At 45.8% G+C, this 17396-nt stretch overlaps 2 protein-coding genes across 4 annotated transcripts; one reads left to right on the forward strand and one right to left on the reverse strand.

Annotated features, from left to right (window-relative positions):
• Nucleotides 1–94: 94 nt before the first annotated feature.
• LOC133477466 (OX-2 membrane glycoprotein-like) lies at nt 95–5016 on the reverse strand. The gene is made up of 7 exons (XM_061772292.1): nt 4801–5016; nt 4227–4318; nt 4067–4156; nt 3648–3899; nt 2859–3194; nt 1861–1972; nt 95–713 (listed from the first exon to the last, which is right to left on the reverse strand). The coding sequence occupies exons 2-7, from the start codon at nt 4264–4266 to the stop codon at nt 599–601; spliced, it is 945 nt and encodes a 314-aa protein (XP_061628276.1). The 5' UTR covers nt 4267–4318; nt 4801–5016; the 3' UTR covers nt 95–598.
• On the forward strand, nt 3842–12998 carry gemin8 (gem (nuclear organelle) associated protein 8). Of its 3 annotated transcripts, XM_061773171.1 has the most exons (4): nt 5168–5307; nt 5437–5478; nt 10775–11087; nt 12416–12998. In XM_061773171.1, the coding sequence occupies exons 2-4, from the start codon at nt 5476–5478 to the stop codon at nt 12673–12675; spliced, it is 576 nt and encodes a 191-aa protein (XP_061629155.1). In that variant the 5' UTR covers nt 5168–5307; nt 5437–5475; the 3' UTR covers nt 12676–12998. The 3 variants fall into 3 exon arrangements, with proteins under 3 accessions (XP_061629322.1, XP_061629155.1, XP_061629240.1); XM_061773338.1 differs by lacking the exons at nt 5168–5307; nt 5437–5478 and adding an exon at nt 3842–3981; XM_061773256.1 differs by lacking the exon at nt 5437–5478 and having other exon boundaries at nt 5179–5307.
• Nucleotides 12999–17396: the final 4398 nt, after the last annotated feature.

Below are 17396 nucleotides of genomic sequence, written 5' to 3' on the forward strand. Positions count from 1 at the left end.
CGAGGAAAGAGCGACCTCCGGTGGCCACTGGCGCGTATTGCGGCCGTTCGAGCGCACGTTCCGCCGCTTCGAATTATTGATTCAAACGCAAATCGGATGCGATCAACGTGTTTTATGACTCGCACAATTACAATCAGGGCATAAATAAGACCTTGTATAGAATTTGCAGAACAAAATTGCACACTTCATGAACTAAAAGTGATAAAATAAATAACAAAATAAATTAAATGCACAGGGCAACAGTACGCAAACACAAAATTATTCCCAGAAGTGCTGAAGTGGAAAAAAAGCAAAGCCATTTCCATAGAATTAGAAAGAAATATGACAATTACAAACATTCCATCTTCATCAACTTTCTGTGTAATAACTGAAACGTCCACTACGTAGCACTAAAGTCTCCGTTGGACCTTCGCTCCTGGAGCTGAAAACTTCCTCTCGTTCGTCTTGGCTTATCCTAAATAAGACAAATTCAAGCCCTTTCCGCTTTTTCAAAAGACAAAAGTCCTTTCCTTTTGTTACAGAAAAGCAAACGATACTCTTGAACTACTAAGAAACCTTCTGCAACTTAAAGCTTCATACAAGGCTACGTGAAGTGCTGTTAGGGTTCGGGTGCGAGCAAAGTTGGTGAATGGAGAGGATCCCGTCGGGAAGTCGGGCCATCAGACGCGCCGGAGTCGCTGCACGCGGCCCTTCCGACTTTGGAAACGTTCTTCCTGCTCGCAAGACAAAACAAAACAAAACAAGGAACATCAGTGCAGTTAGTCTTGATGTTCTTGTTTCAATTGCAATTACAAAAGGTCAAAAATAAACGTCTTCTACATTTGTCACAAACCACAACACGCCTGCCAAATTTCATTTAAAAAATAAATAAATAAATAAATAAATCAAATACCGCACATTTTCCCTACACGTTCCCTACGACGAGGCGCTCGAAAGCGGTCACACTGACGTGAAATCCCCGTCCGCCTGCCGGCCGTCTAATCTGACTTTAAAAGAAGCAAAACAACTAAAATATCTCACTCTTCTGCCGTCTTTCTGTGATGTGCGTGCACTCGGGGCCGACAACGAGGCACTCTAAACCCATCGCGCCAGCGGACTCTCCAAACGGAAGAGGAATTTTTCGGGGTTTATGCAGAGCTTGTTAGCGAGGCGCACGACGCAAAATCGTGACAACTGAAACGGTGAAAAGCAGTTTAACGTTAAATCTTCATCATTGAGTACGACATGCAGTGTCCCCTTCTTTTTGGGCACTTTAATGTTCAAGATCATCAAACATGTAAATATCCGACAAATACAACCCAAGTCCATGAAATGTGCTGTTTTTTAAATGGTGATTTATACATCAAGTGGAAAAAAAGGCCCTGTTAAATCATGAACCGTGGCCAATAAAATTGTCGGGGAAAGCGGAGTTCATTTTTGCTGACCACACAAGTCTGATTACCTCCAGACTCGTTCAATCAAGAAATCAATTAAATGCCATCTGACGAAATGAAGGCAGTCAAAATGTCTGAAAACCCCAAAGAAATTCAAGAATGGCGCCGGCAGCTTCCTTGCTAATATCCACACGTTCCCTTGAATTCTCGCCAGCGTCCTCTCTTTAGCGACCCGCTTCTGCCTTTTACTCTTCATCTATCTTTCTATGGTTTCAGAAATGGGATCAAGTACAATATGTTGTACACACGGCATCAAACGCCTGTAGATGCTCGCTGTTCAGGACGTCCGTATAGCCAATCGCTATTTGGGACGGACGTCACGTTGCATCCGATGTCGAAAGATCACGGTGTCGCCGCTACCGTTTCAGCGGTGCAACATCGTGCAACTTTCACGATCCTATTTCCGATTGAACTGTAATACCCTCACCTCTTCCATGTCCTCGTCAGTCTTCTGACAATGCCGAGGAATATGAGCGCCATCACGCCGAGCACAGCAAGCACTATGAGAATAATTTGCCATGTTGAAGACACTCCTTCACCTGCCCAAATAAAAAAAAAATTACGTTGACCTTTTCTCACTTTTAATTAAAACAAAACAAACAAACAAACAAACAAACAAACGTTGCTTTTAATCGGACCACAGCTGTTCATTTGGTCTTTTTGATCAGGAATGTGAAAGAGAAAGTTAACTGTTGGATTTATCTTACCCAACATTATAAAAAATAGACACAAAAGGAATGAAGACACTGGTTTCTTTTTCTCATGAGGAGGGCGTATGGGAGATTGTTCAGATCACAGTCTCTCAACACGCTGTCAACAATCTCTCCCGTCGCTCCTGCATTTATTTGAAAATAGGAGGGTTTTTCCCAGACATAATGTTCTAAACAATAAGACACAACACAAAACATTGGACCAACACCTGTCACGTCCCCGACCACATCCGATCACGTCCTTGGTCCAGGCGCCCTTCCATCGGATGATGCTGAGTCATCTTTTTGAAGGCGAGACATCTAAAGTCGTCCATAATACTAATGCAAGCTAATCAAATAAATGATAACTTCTAGAATATATTTAACATTAACATTTGAAATGTCATCCCCTTTCGGGTAACTTTCGCTTTCATTCTGAGTCTCAGTCAGTCACTCATAGCTCCCCCCCCCCCCCCCCCCCCGGCCAGATATGCAGGACATGGGATTAGATGTCCGCAAATTACACGCAGCATCCACTGACAGATTCGATTAGAAATAGACTCAGTGACACCACGGAAACACGCCTATCCGTGTTTGTTTTTTTTTTGGTTTTGAGAAGTCACAGCGACGGCTGTCGACATACCCGCTCGTAAGTCAAAGGCGCCACTTTTGGATGCGATCGTCGGAAGCGGGCACTCGACCCTGCGGGTTATTCCGGCCTTAACGACATACATACCGGTCTCCCCCGCCTCCTTCTCCGAGCCGGCATTCCAGGCAAACGGGACCCTCTCCGTCCTCTCCGCCCGACTCCCGCTCCGCACCGCACAGTCTGCGTGGCCCTGCCAGCTCTGTGACACACGCAGCGTGACATTCTGAGCGCTGGTGAACGTGCCGTCGTCGTTGGCGAGCGCGGTGGCCGCCGGCTGCTGCAACCCGGCGGCGTCGGGCGTGAAGCGCCAGCGGATGGTGGGTGCCGGTTTCCCCGTGGCAGAGCAGCTGAACACAACCGAGGCGCTTCCGTCCGCGAGCCCGCTGCCGGGATGGTACACCTTTGCTTTCACCTCAGATATTCCTGCAAAATTGGCAGAGTCACACTGGTCAAACGACAAATTGCTCACGAAGGCCTCGATTTCCGTCGACGGCTTCAGCATAGAAACGTGCGCGTCTCGATTGTCTTTCAATCGCCTATCCGGCAAACCAAATAGGCGATTCGGCATATCAGCGCAGCGAGTGTGAGCCTCAGGACATTTTGGTGCCAGAACGTCTGTCGAAACCTACGCCCAACTGGGACCGCACGATTTTGGTGAATCTGACTGGGGCACGCAGACACGCCAGACCCTTAATTGACCCTCTTTGTCATTGGGGAAATCACTGAACGCATTATTATTATTATCATCGTCATCATCACTTCTGATATTTTTTGAATCGTCCCTCGCACCGGTGTGCACGCACCTATGGGGGCGGGGCGGGGCGGAAACGAACAATCGTCGGAGGATCTATCGATACACGAGGTCATCGGTTTTACCTTCCACGGTGAGGCAGATCTGCTTTCTTTTGGACTCTCCCGGGTAGACGTTGAAGATGCAGATGTAACACAATTCATCTGCCCACGTGACATTCTTTAGGGTGAGGGACGCCGAGCTGAGCGACGTCTCAGTGAGAACCACCTTCCCCCGGTAAGGCTCGTTGACGTGCTGTCCGAACCTCCTGCTGTAGGACGCCACGTTCTCAACGGAATGATCCCGCAGGCGCCTCTGCCACGTGACCTGGTGCACACCTGAATCCGAAATCCGAATGGTATCATTTGAAATTGAACGCACTGGCTTGAAAGTGGAGTCCGATAAACTTGAAAGGCGAATGTAAGAATTGTTTATGCGCAATGACAATGAAAATGATGTACTTTCACTTTCAGTTTGAAGCGATATTGAATTTGTTCAACTGAACCTTTCTGGTCGTGCAGCTCGCACTTGAAGTGTGCATCCTCGCCATACTCTGCTGGTGTGTCCCCAAAAGCGCTCATCTGCGGGCTGCCGGCTGCAACACAAATGTTAGTAGTTGCAGGAGGGCTGAGAAGTGCAACGTCGAGCTCCCGTATGCGACTCACCTCGAAAGAGCAAAGTGACGAGGAGCAGCTGCTGCAGCATCTTGCTCGGAACATATCTTTCGGTTTCGTTTTCGCAGCTTTTTCATTGACAGCTGCGGCGCAATCATGTGATGCATAATAATATAATCAACATACGACGCGCGCACACGTAAACAGCATTTATTCTACTGAAATGTACAATCATATGGGGATTATGAGGGTGCGCTTGTACTGTGTGAATTCCTGCGTCTTTTATTTCGAATTTATTTATCGTCCCTTTGCGTTTACTCTGACAAGAGCGCTGAAAAGGCTTCAAGCACGACCCAAATATTTGGTCAAACGTGTCTCCCGGCGCTCTGCGTCCTACTGTCTTTGTCGCGTTTGGAATAAAGTACAGTTAAGTAGAGTATTGTGCTGGGAAAATGGACGACATCCACACGAGCTTCCCCTCTGAGCAACAACTCAGCTAATGGGAAACAAAATGGGAAATTAAGCACTGCAGACGTTTTGTTGAGTTACAATATTCTACAAGTATATCAAAGATAATAACTGGAACGTTGACACGAAAGATCTGCCAGCGCTCCAAATAACCTACGTGGCGACCATGTTGGAAAGATCGGCGTTCCCATAGTAGGCAATGCATGGCCGTTGAAATGAAGTAGTCACTTGCTCATTTCCCAATCGATTTTCATGAGAGTCACTGTTTTGTCAACGTCAAAGCGTGAGCTAGCAATACATAATTTTTTTTTCGTAATCCTTGGTCTTTCGGTTATCTTGTCGTCCACACCCATGCAATACGCTGCCGGCTTTGACCTCCCTAGCTTAGCGTCGCCGTGGTAACTGAGCTAAAAATGGGCGTGTCGTATCAAGCTCACTGATCTGTGGTGTACATAGTAGTCTTGCGTTTATATTGTTGTTCGCGTAACAGCCTCTAGGAGGCGCTAAATAAATTATGATCCCGTTGCTTAGCCGCAAAGGCTGCTGGGAAATGTATTCAAACGGAGATGAGTCGAACTCAAATCCATATATAAATGTCAGCTGTGAGGTATTCAGCAAAACGTTACCTTCCGCATGTCGCCGTGGTTTATTTGGAGTTTAAGAGGTGAATGCGTCTTTGTTGGAATATGCTAGCGTTCACTGCAAACAACTAGCCTTGTTGTCACTGTGTTCGGTAGCGTTAGCCACGCTAGCTGGCTTTTTCGGCTCAGTTTTCTACCAAATTCCTTCTCAGGTCGTGCCGTTGTCTGCTGTGAGGCACTGAAGAGCACACATGGTAAGTAAGAGCAGCGACTGGCGCGTCGCTTTGGTTTCAGAAGTTGATGGGCAGATCACTGGGGAACGACATTCTTATTGATTTAGGTCTGACAACTCTTTTGAACTAATCTCACTTTTTCTCTATCTCGTCAAGTTTTTGGAGCAAATGTAAATAAAACACTAGGATGGAATAGTTACAAGTTTTGAAAACTAAAAAAAACAACAACGCATAAACCAAAATGGAACTTACAACGGTATGCCCATGGTTACAAGGTTAAGAGAAAAAGGCAGCACAAATGCTCTTAATTCCTACTATGCTAGCTTTCTGTTTGCAGATCTTGACAGTAGAGCTACTGTCTCGATGGTGACCGCACAAACAAGTTGCCACGCAGCTGGCAAGTCTAACGACTAATCGATGGAATTTTGCTTATGTGGAGGGTACACTGTGGAGAAAAAACAGGAATCATCATGCCAATTTTAGTTTGAATCAGCGTAAAAATCGAAGTCAACAGAAAATTGTTTTCAAATTGTTCCCCAGTGTAATGATCATCCTCTCGCATTGAACTGCTCCTCTTCGTTGGGACCCAAAAACTCAAGACAAATAATTCAATCTCCGGTGGCAACACACACAAAAATGTAATTCTTGTCAGCGGGTTTATTGCACACAAAATGGACACAACCATGTCTTGGATTGAGAAAAGGGGAACATTATCACATCAGAGACCAATCAAGTCAAAAGATGGATAAATGAGGCCATAGAAATAAGAAGGCCAGGGGACATACGCACACCTGCCACGCCATTCTTCAGCGGCAGCGCGGGGGCAGACACCATCATGTTGGGGAATTTTGCTTTGAAAGTTTCTTCTGTTGTGAGACACGTGACCGCAGGAAGCGCTGACAGCTCTGACGAAGGCTGAAGCGTCAGCCCAAAGTGTTAGCCAGGTAAAAGAGCTTCTCTTTACCCCCAAAATATTTGTCTCAACACAAGGAAACTGAAGGGGGAAAGCGAGCCGGAGCAGCCTCACGGATTAGCATTTTGACTTTAGTGCTCATTTAATGAAAGAGTTAATCAAAATGACAATCGGCGACTAACTCCACACGACCCCTCGTCTGTCTCATTTGCTGTCTGTGCGAATCGGGGTCATCGGCGTGGCAACGTCACGATGTGTTTAAGAGCAGTTTGGAAAAACGGAGTTCGAAAGCAGCTGGATTGTTTTAATGGCTGCAAAAGTGTGTGTGTGTGTGTGTGTGTGTGCGTGTGTGTGTGTGTGTGTGGAGGGGGGGGGGGCAGATTAAGATTCCCCTTCCTCGCTTAACTAAACCCTGCTGCACTTTGATGAAGTGCTGACATTCAACTGCACTCTTAATCTTAAATCCCTTTCTAAATTAAATTAGGATATTTCATGTGCATGTTGTAAATTGGACTCAAGTCCTGCAATGAAATTGCGGGATTATATCATTTCATAGTTTGGAATGCAGACGTGGCAAAAGTACTCGCACTGCACTTAAAGTAGAAGTACAGATACTTCTCTAAAAGTAGAAGTACTGATTAAATTCCTTTTTACAAAGTCAAAGTCAAAATTACAGACTGAATGAAATGTGCCGAAGTGCAAAAATATAACACACTTTTTACTGTCACTTATGTACAATATCTGACACATTTTCCGGTCTCGCTTGACTTGACAAGAAGTAGCCCGATGATCGTAAAAGGCAGTATACGTTGGTATCGTAACACGTCGTGCAGTGCCGCTTGCCAGTGTCCGAGATGCGGGCAAATTTGGTGGCAGTAGTCTGACCTCGTGCTGTCGTGAAAGACCACATTTGCTTTGAGTCTGATCTTCTTCTTTTCCTTTCGGCTTGTCCCGTTAGGGGTCGCCACAGCGCGTCATCCTTTTCCATGAGAGCCTATCTCCTGCATCCTCCTCTCGAACACCAACTGCCATCATGTCTTCACTCACGACATCCATCAACCTTCTCTTTGGTCTTCCTCTAGCTCTCTTGCCTGGCAGCTCCATCCTCATCATCCTTCTACCAATATACTCACTCTCTCTCCTCTGGACGTGTCCAAACCATTGAAGTCTGCTCTCTCTAACTTTGTCTCCAAAACATCGAACCTTGGCTGTCCCTCTGATGAGCTCATTTCTAATTTTATCCAACCTGGTCACTCGGAGAGCGAACCTCAACATCTTCATTTCCGCCACCTCCAGCTCTGCTTCCTGTTTTCTCTTCAGTGCCACTGTCTCTAATCCATACATCATGGCTGGCCTCACCACTGTTTTATAAACTTTGCCCTTCATCCTAGCAGAGACTCTTCTGTCACATAACACACCTGACACCTTCCTCCACCCGTTCCAACCTGCTTGGACCCGTTTCTTCACTTCCTGACCACACTCACCATTGCTCTGGACGGTTGACCCCAAGTATTTAAAGTCCTCTACCCTTGCCATCTCTTCTCCCTGTAGCCTCATTCTTCCCCCACCACCCCTCTCATTCATGCACATATATTCTGTTTTACTTCGGCTAATCTTCATTCCTCTTCTTTCCAGTGCATGCCTCCATCTTTCTAACTGTTCCTCCAGCTGCTCCCTGCTTTCACTGCAGATCACAATGTCATCTGCAAACATCATGGTCCACGGGGATTCCAGTCTAACCTCATCTGTCAGCCTATCCATCACCACTGCAAAAAGGAAGGGGCTCAGGGCTGATCCCTGATGCAGTCCCACGTCCACCTTAAATTCTTCTATCACACCGACAGCACACCTCACCGCTGTTCTGCTGCCCTCGTACATGTCCTGTATTATTCTAACATACTTCTCTGCCACTCCAGACTTCCGCATGCAGTACCACAGTTCCTCTCTGGGTACTCTGTCATAGGCTTTCTCTAGATCTACAAAGACACAATGTAGCTCCTTCTGACCTTCTCTGTACTTTTCCATCAACATCCTCAAGGCAAATAATGCATCTGTGGTACTCTTTCTAGGCATGAAACCATACTGTTGCTCGCAAATACTCACTTCTGTCCTGAGTCTAGCCTCCACTACTCTTTCCCATAACTTCATTGTGTGGCTCATCAACTTTATTCCTCTATAGTTGCCACAGCTCTGCACATCACCTTTGTTCTTAAAAATGGGCACCAGTACACTTTTCCTCCATTCCTCAGGCATCTTCTCACGCACTAGAATTCTATTGAACAAGCTGGTCAAAAACTCCACAGCCACCTCTCCTAGATGCTTCCATACCTCCACAGGAATGTCATCAGGACCAACTGCCTTTCCATTTTTCATTCTCTTTAATGCCTTTCTAACTTCCCCCTTACTAATCATTGCCACTTCCTGGTCCACCACACTTGCCTCTTCTACTCTCCCTTCTCTATCATTTTCTTCATTCATCAACTCCTCGAAGTATTCTTTCCATCTACCTAGCACACTGCTGGCACCAGTCAACATATTTCCATCTCTATCCTTAATCACCCTAACCTGCTGCACATCCTTCCCATCTCTATCCCTCTGTCTGGCCAGCCTGTATAGATCCTTTTCTCCTTCTTTAGTGTCCAACCTGCCATACATGTCATCATATGCCTCTTGTTTTGCCTTTGCCACCTCTACCGTTGCCCTGTGTCGCATCTCAATGTATTCCTTTCGCCTCTCCTCGGTCCTCTCAGTGTCCCACTTCTTCTTAGCTAACCGTTTTCCTTGTATGATTTCCTGTACTGTGAGGTTCCACCACCAAGTCTCCTTCTTTCCTTTCCTGCCAGAAGATACACCAAGTACTCTCCTGCCTGCTTCTCTGATCACCTTGGCTGCAGTGGTCCAGTCTTCTGGAAGCTCTTCCCGTCCACCGAGAGCCTGTATCACCTCTTCCCGAAAAGCTGCACAACACTCGTCCTGTCTCAGCTTCCACCACATGGTTCTCTTCTCTGCCTTTGTCTTCCTAATTTTCCTCCCCACCACCAGAGTCATCTTACACACCACCATCCTATGCTGTCTAGCCACACTCTCCCCTACCACTACCTTACAGTTGGTAACCTCCTTCAGATTACATCGTCTGCACAAGATGTAATCCACCTGTGTGCTTCTACCTCCGCTCTTGTAGGTCACCCTATGTTCGTGCCTCTTCTGGAAAAAAGTGTTCACTACAGCCATTTGCATCCTTGTTGCAAAGTCTACCACCATCTGTCCCTCCAAGTTCCTTTCCTGGATACCGTACTTACCCATCACTTCTTCATCACCCTTATTACCTTCACCAACATGTCCATTACAATCTGCACCAATTACGACTCTCTCTCTGTCTGGGATGCTCAGAACTACATCATCTAGCTCCTTCCAGAATTTCTCTTTCACCTCTAGGTCACATCCTACCTGTGGGGCATAGCCACTAATCACATTACACATAACACCCTCAATTTCAAATTTCAGCCTCATCACTCGATCTGATACTCTTTTCACCTCCAAGACATTCTTAGCCAACTCTTCTTTTAAAATAACCCCGACTCCATTTCTCTTCCCATCGACACCATGGTAAAATAATTTAAACCCTCCCCCTAAACTTCTAGCCTTACTGCCTTTCCACCTGGTCTCCTGGACACACAATATATCAACCTTTCTCCTAATCATCATGTCAACCAACTCCCGAGATTTTCCTGTCATAGTCCCAACATTCAAAGTCCCCACATTCAGTTCTAGGCTCTGTGTTTTCCTCTTCTCTTTCTGCCGAAGAACCCGCTTTCCACCTCTTCTTCTTCTTTGACTTCGACTTCGACCCACAGTAGCTGAATTTCCAACAGCGCCCTGCAGGTTGACGGCGCCGGTGGCGGACGTTGTTAACCCGGGCCACGACCGATCCGGTATGGAATTCTTTGGATGAACGCTCATATTTGTTTGGCAAGGTTTTAAGCCGGATGCCCTTCCTGACGCAACCCTCTGCATTTATCCGGGCTTGGGACCGGCCTACAGTTTGCTTCGAGTCTGATCCGGGCATTAAATAAGGGTCGGCAATATCTTGGTTCCCCGAATCTGCTGCGTCGCCGTCATTGTTCACGATCCCTGCTTCACATTTTTGTCTTTTTATTACGTCATGTTGTCATCCGTGGCATTTGAAAAAAGTAGCAAGTCTATTTTGACAAAGTAAGGAGTAGAAAGTACCGACATCTGTTTTCAAATGGAGGGAGGACAAGTGAAAAGTTGTCCAGAAAAAGAAATACCCAAGTAAAGTACAAATGCAAAATCCACTGATGTTTAGTAACAAAGTATTTGTACTTCGTTACTTCCCACCTCTGCTTGTAAACGGTGTTGACCTCAACTTCTTCTCCTCGGCAGGAGGACGTTAGCGCTCAAATGTCCCGGTTTTGCAGCCCCGTCTACAGTCGATACTGGCAGCACTACCGGCAGGCCGCGGGCTGGCACCAGCGGCACTGGCTAGCCTACCGGAAGGCCTGCCGGGCCGCTTACGGCCCCGTCTGGCGTCCCGGCAACCGACAGCGCTATGCGGACTGGCGCCCGGGCGAAAGGGACGGCGAAGAAGGGGAGAGTAGTTCGGACGACGAGATCGAGTGCGACGTCAGTAACATGGAGATAAGCGACGAGCTTCGGGAGTTTTTTGCCCAGACTGAGAAACACAGACAGGAGTTAAGTAAGTGGAGTTTTTCACTGGTCGTGTTTAATAGCATCATTGTTGAGGTGTTTCAACAAGGGCTTTACTTAACAATGATTTTAGTAATCGATTAATCTGTCGGTTAATCGGTTAAAAACATTCTTTACTTTCCATTCCTTTATTCAAACTCAGGACATTATTTCAAATTGACAGTGCAGGAAATGCACAAACACAAATTGATTATGGTTCAGTTTCCGTAAAATGTCAGAAAATTGGCAAAAATGTTGAGTATTGTTTTCCCAAGTAAACGCAGATGTTTGCAAATGTCTTATTTGGATTCAACACAAAGATAATTTGTCTGCTTTCATGCACGACAACAGAAATCTGAGAATATTTATAGTCGACAGGCTGAAATTCTGCAATGTGTCTAAATGAAAATAAATAAAATATACTTGTGTACGCCGGCACGGCGATCGACTGGTCAGCACATCTGCCTCACAGTTCTGGGGACCGGGGTTCAAATCCCGGCCCTGCCTGTTTGGAGTTTGCATGTTCTCCCCGTGCCTGGCTGGCTTTTCTCCGGGCACTCCGGTTTCTTCTCACATCCCAAAAACATGCGTGGTAGACTCTAAATTGCTCGTCGGTTTGAGTGTGGGTGTGAATGGTCGTTTTTTTTATATGTACCACCAGTTCAGGGTATCTCGCCCGAAGATAGCTGGGATGGGCTCCAGCATGCCGGCGATAGGCGTGAGAATAATTTGTCCATGTTGTGTATTTAAAAGAAACACAGCTGTGCGGTAACAAACAATGAAAAACGGCATTAACGAAGAACATCAGTGTCGCAATGTTAAAAGCCTTTATGCAACGGATATTCGAAGATAGACGGTGGAGTAACATGTATACAGACAATATTGTCTATCAATATATTTAGCCTTCGATTAACCTGCCATGCTGAAAAGATTTTCAGCATATATCTTGCAACATATTTAATGTATTCAGAAAGAAAACACGGAAATGACTTTACAGTCCGTTTAGAGAGAGGTTCGGGCCTTCATTTAGTGCGGCCCTAGCCTTGCCTGATGGAAAGGTCGTGCCTTGCCGCCATCTTGTGGCCATCATTGGCAGTTAGGGGGACAGTTACTCAGAGAGTTTTGCTATTTGTAGTAGGTCTCAGCGCTGCATCACAAAAACAATGAGCTGCTGTCAGCCACAGCTCACACCCAGGCATTCACACGACGACCCCGCCTCTTAAAGGCACGTGCTTGATTCAGATACAGTCTTTACTATACTGTGAATGTATTCAAATGAGTGTGTTCCAAAAGGTTTTTAAACGGGGCTTGGCTGTGTTCACCTTCCTGCCCCTGCAGGGAAGCAGCAACAAATAGAGGCCGAGCAGCAGGACTCCTACGTCCCGGCCGACCAGGACCCGCGCAGCGTCTCCCGCCGAGCCGGCGCGGCCCCGCCCGCCGAGCGGCCGGGCGAGAGGCGCGGGGCCGAGATGAAGAAGCTGTACGGCGAGGATGCGGCCAAGATCCTGGCCATGGAGGCGGCCATGCAGCTCACCTTTGACAGGAACTGTGACCTCAAGCAGCCCAAGTACTGGCCCGTCATCCCGCTCAAACTTTAGTGCTCACTCGCTTTTGGGTTTGATTTAAAAGCAAAAATGGTTCAAGAGACTTCGGGGCGAGGTTCTGAACTTTGCGGTGATGTGAATGGATTGAAACAAATGCCTCCTTGTCTGTTTGTCCTCACCCCTTTTTGGTTCCCCCCAGCTAGCTGGTCCCTGCTGTGAGTCGTCACGTCTGTTCAGCCCCACGAGAACCCCTCCCCCACGGCTGCCTTCAATAGTTGCAGCTTTTATGTCTCTATTATTTCTCTCGGCGGGCACGTACGCTGCAACCTGCCTTTTGACTTTCAAGTGTCTGTTTGAATAAAACCTGATGTCTTCTCCTTTGTCGTGTTGTGAATTTTAAGTGCTACTTAAAATATAGATGAACCAAAAGAATCATTAAGTATTAGGAAAAGTACAATATAAATGTGATTTATTATTATTGGATCCGTTCTAATGTCCAACCATTTGTATTTTTTCGTCGGTTGGATAACGTTATAGCGTGCTTCGTGAGTTGGAAGAAAACAAACGTGTGGACAGTCACTGGGATTAAAGACGGCTTTTGGAAACATCGTGTTGAGTGTTGTGTTACGTTCCCCTGCTTTAAACCTTTACCCAACAGGTTGAACATCAGTGATGCAGCAACACGTGTAGACAAATATATATTCTTTATCCTCTGTGCAGAATGACCACTATTAGTGTTGTACCGATGTATGTTTTCTGAGGTGCGATATGATGGAGTGCTATTTTTCCCCTCATTAAATAGAAATTACATTTTTGGAACGGATTCATTTCGTTTTGTATCTCAAGGCACCACTGTATTTCTTTCAGTTTGCCCTTTTGCCCACCCAACGTGGTGCCCTTGGGGAGAGTTTATATGGCGCCCCCTCCATCTGTGATTTATATACACTTACAAAAGAAAGCAAATTGTTTTTGCCATTTGTCTGAGATAATGTGTCACCCAATTCGAAATCCATATATATTAAAAGCAATTGTAAATAGTTTATCATTATACTTGAATGTAGAAATTCAAAACCTAATGGACACATATAGTGTTGTCTGCTATTGTATTTTTTTTTTTGAATACGCATATTCCATTTTTGAGATGTTGACGGGCAAATGTTTACTATGGCATGTGGGCATTGAAAGTTTTGGAGTATTAATAATAAAAGTAATGTGCACTCTAACACAAAGTTAATACCTGGTTTTATAATATAGGAAAATGTATTAATGGGGATTGGTGAAGTATCGTGCAATGATTTATCATATGATTATATATGTTTATAAGTTTCACATATGCAATTCAAAGCGTGATACTTCAGTGAGGTGCAGTTATTTAATTTGTCCGCTTGAGGTCGCCATCCACACAGCTACACAAGCACATGCCTGTTGAAGGCAGGTGCGCTCTGCTTGAATGATGTGAACAGATTTGCTGCCTGAACTATTCGCACCTATCCTCACACTGATAATCCTGGCAATATAGTCAGCCAAAAGCATTATGTGAAGCCATAATTCATTGCGGGGATGTTCTCAACTATAGTACCGTAGTTGTAGAAAATCAAGCTAAACCTTACCAAATGTATGAGTTGAGTTTAATCAGTAAGGTTTCATCTTCAATTCAATTCAATGACGAAAACTGCGTTCTACCATCTGAAGAACATATCCAGAGTGAAGGCTTGCATGTGTCAAGCAGACCAGGAGAAGCTCATCCATGCTTTTATCTCAAGTAGACTTGACTATTGTAATGGTCTTCTGACCGGACTCCCCAAAAAGAGCATTAAACAGCTGCAGCTCGGGTTCTGACCAGAACGAAGAAGTCAGAGCATATTATTCCAATTCTAAAGTCTTTACACTGGCTTCCAGTCAGCTTTACAATAGATTTGAAAGTTCTGCTACTGGTCTATAAATCACTAAACGGTTTAGGTTCTGAATACATGAATGAAATGCTAATGGAATATAAACCCAGTAGGGCTCTGAGATCGACACTCGGGTCAAATAGTGGAGCACAGAGTACAAAGCAAAAATGGTGAAGCAGCATTTGGCTGTTATGCTGCATACAAATGGAAGATGTCGCCAACAGAAGTGACGTCAGCCCCAAGTGTGCATGTTTTGAAGTCCAGGTTCAAAACTCTTCTCCCCCCCCCCCCATTTCCACTTTTAAATGATATTTCTTCCACTGTACACTGTTTTAATTGTACTTTTATTTTTTTCCTCTTTATCTTAAATGTTTATAAGCTGTTCTTTCCCTTGGTTTTAAAATGTCTTTAATCATGTAAAGCACATTGAGTTACCTTGTCTATGAAATGCGCTATATAAATACATTTGCTTTGCTTTGCTTTGCTTCTGCTAAGAACAAGCGCCCAAGTCAATTGCTGCAACATTAACATCGTTTAGCCAATCAACTTAACGGTAACAGAGTGGAACTATTGGAAAAAGAAACAATCTACATGCACTGAATCTGCAATAAGTGGAAGGCGATGTAGCGAGGGATTGCCACGTTGCCCAACGCGCAGGCCGACTGTGCCGTCACATAACCTCTTTTCAAACGCAGGCGTCCAATTGACTGCATGTTACCCCCGCAATAACCCAACCCCCCCCCCCCCACAACCTGTGACCTTCATCTTTAGGATTTTTTATCTCCACCACATTTCCTTCTCGGGACCAGTCTCCAGGCGTGCATAGAAGATGGCTAAGTGACTGAAAATATCTTTTTCTTTCAAAAACCGAAGGCGCAAGAAATCAGGTGATTTTCAGAGGAGTGTTTCTGCATTTGACTTTGTCACTGCCTGTGTTGGCTGTCGGAAGCTTTGCGCCTGTGCGCACGCGCTACATAATACGCCTCGTCTGACTATTGTGCATCTCTGTTAATCAGTTTAAAGGATTAAAGGAAAAGAAACCTCACACTGTCTGTTCGCTTTCACCGTTTCACTGTAACCCCCCCCCCATTCGTAATCACAGTTTGGAAAATGTTACGACTAAACTTTGTTCCTCACTGAGTGCGCATGTGCACAAGTAGTTTGAAATTTGTCGCATCCCGCCGGCCAGGATTTGAAGCTCTTGAAGAATTCTTATTGAAATTCCGTCCATTCTCCATTTACTTTGTGAGTATTTGAATGACACTTCCGCCCACGCACAAGGAGACGATGGCGCGTTTGCACGCAGCCACCGAGCGGCGCCTCATGTGTCGATTGGATTTGCAATGAACGATCCGCTCGCTCGGCTGCGGATTTGACAGGCTGTGCCAGCTCCGAGCACAGAATACAATTTTCACTGCCGTGTGGCGACATATATTTCGCTTAGACGTACAAACGCACAAGCTCTGTCCTTGTCTCCCTTTGGCAACATCTGGTTTCAAGAATGCAGCCAGACTGTTTATGGCCTTCAGAAGTAGCCATGAAGAATCCAACATGATTTCTTGCAATGGGCTTTTTCCTACAGAAGCTCCTTGCAAACTTCTTGCAGCTCATCCTTTGTCTTGTTTGTTGTTCCCCTAAATTCTATCTTCACGCCGTCACTGTTGCCATAAGGAGCCTTTCTTGGATGGGCCGCATTCCCTCCATCGCCTGTTTCCTTCACCCGTTTGACCCCTTCGTCAATTCAACCTTTGTGCTCTTTGCGGCACGCGACGACCGCCGCGTCCTCTCTCGCAAGGATTGGCTGCGTTGCGCCGAAGCTGCAAAACGGATGCTGAGGCCGACAGGCATCGAGCAGGAATAGTAATAATGACAAATTGGAACCGCAAAAGTGATCAGTGAGTGCAAAGTGAAAAGAAAGTCTTCTTCTAAGTTTGCTATGCCACAGAGAAGAGAATGGTGAAAAAAGTATATAAAAATCGTTACAAATTCCACCGTTCTCGATTCGAACGCCGTGGGCGTGTCCTCTGAATGCGCAGGAACCACGCCCCACTCAACTGTCAGCTGTCAATCAAATACGACTTCTACCACCTGGAAAAATGGATGCGACTTCGTCTGGAATCTTTCTTATGTCTTCAAGTAACCACACGAAACCAAGATGGAAAAGATATCTGCTTCATGCCTCCGTTGCCTGTGATATCTCCCACCGGCACTTTCAAGGGATTAGGGGCTTTCCCACCGCAGGAACCTTGCAGGAACTTCCCTAGCTACCCCGGTAGCTTGAGTTCCCCCCGTGTTGCCACCGAAAAAGAGTACGAGGAGTAAAATACATTGAAAAGCAAAACTTCAACTCACCGATCGAGTCGGTTTCGCTAAGGAGCGAGTGTGTTCCACTAACAAGTGCGCGTGTGTTCACTGTGATGGGTAAAATGCAGCGAGCAAATTTTGTGTGCGTGCATGCATGTTCATGACAATAAAGGTGATTCTTCTTCTTCTCTTCCGCCTCCAAGCACTCCCTACCTCAAAGTCTGTCTGCAACCAGGTGGGCATTGCAAATAAGAACCAGTTCTCAATTGCCTCAGCCGGACAAAGGGTTAGGTTCTAAAGGTACCGAAAATATTTGAAATTTACATTAAGATATGTCGCCGATTCTGTTCATAATTTTTTTTTTTCATAACTTTTATGGACAGAATTTCTAGGCGCAGCCAAGGGGTAGAGGGGGTCCGGTTTGGTGGCCTCAGTATTGCATCTCTGCTGTTTGCTGATGATGTGGTTCTGTTGGCTTCATCAAGCCGTGAGCTCCAACTCTCACTGGAGCAGTTCGCAGCCGAGTGTGAAGCGGCTGGGATGAGAATCAGTACCTCCAAATCTGAGACCATGGTCCTC

Source organism: Phyllopteryx taeniolatus, chromosome 1 (assembly GCF_024500385.1).
Source record: "Phyllopteryx taeniolatus isolate TA_2022b chromosome 1, UOR_Ptae_1.2, whole genome shotgun sequence".
In the NCBI taxonomy this organism is placed as follows: Eukaryota; Metazoa; Chordata; class Actinopteri; order Syngnathiformes; family Syngnathidae; genus Phyllopteryx; species Phyllopteryx taeniolatus.

Coding starts and splice junctions, on each gene's coding strand:
- LOC133477466 (XM_061772292.1), bottom strand. CDS start 4,266: ATGCTGCAGCAGCTGCTCCTCGTCACTTTGCTCTTTCGAG. Junction 3,195..3,647: donor GATCTGCCTCACCGTGGAAG/GTAAAACCGATG, acceptor CCAATTTTGCAG/GAATATCTGAGGTGAAAGCA. Junction 714..1,860: donor CTGACGAGGACATGGAAGAG/GTGAGGGTATTA, acceptor TCTTGCGAGCAG/GAAGAACGTTTCCAAAGTCG.
- gemin8 (XM_061773171.1), top strand. Junction 11,088..12,415: donor GAAACACAGACAGGAGTTAA/GTAAGTGGAGTT, acceptor CTGCCCCTGCAG/GGAAGCAGCAACAAATAGAG.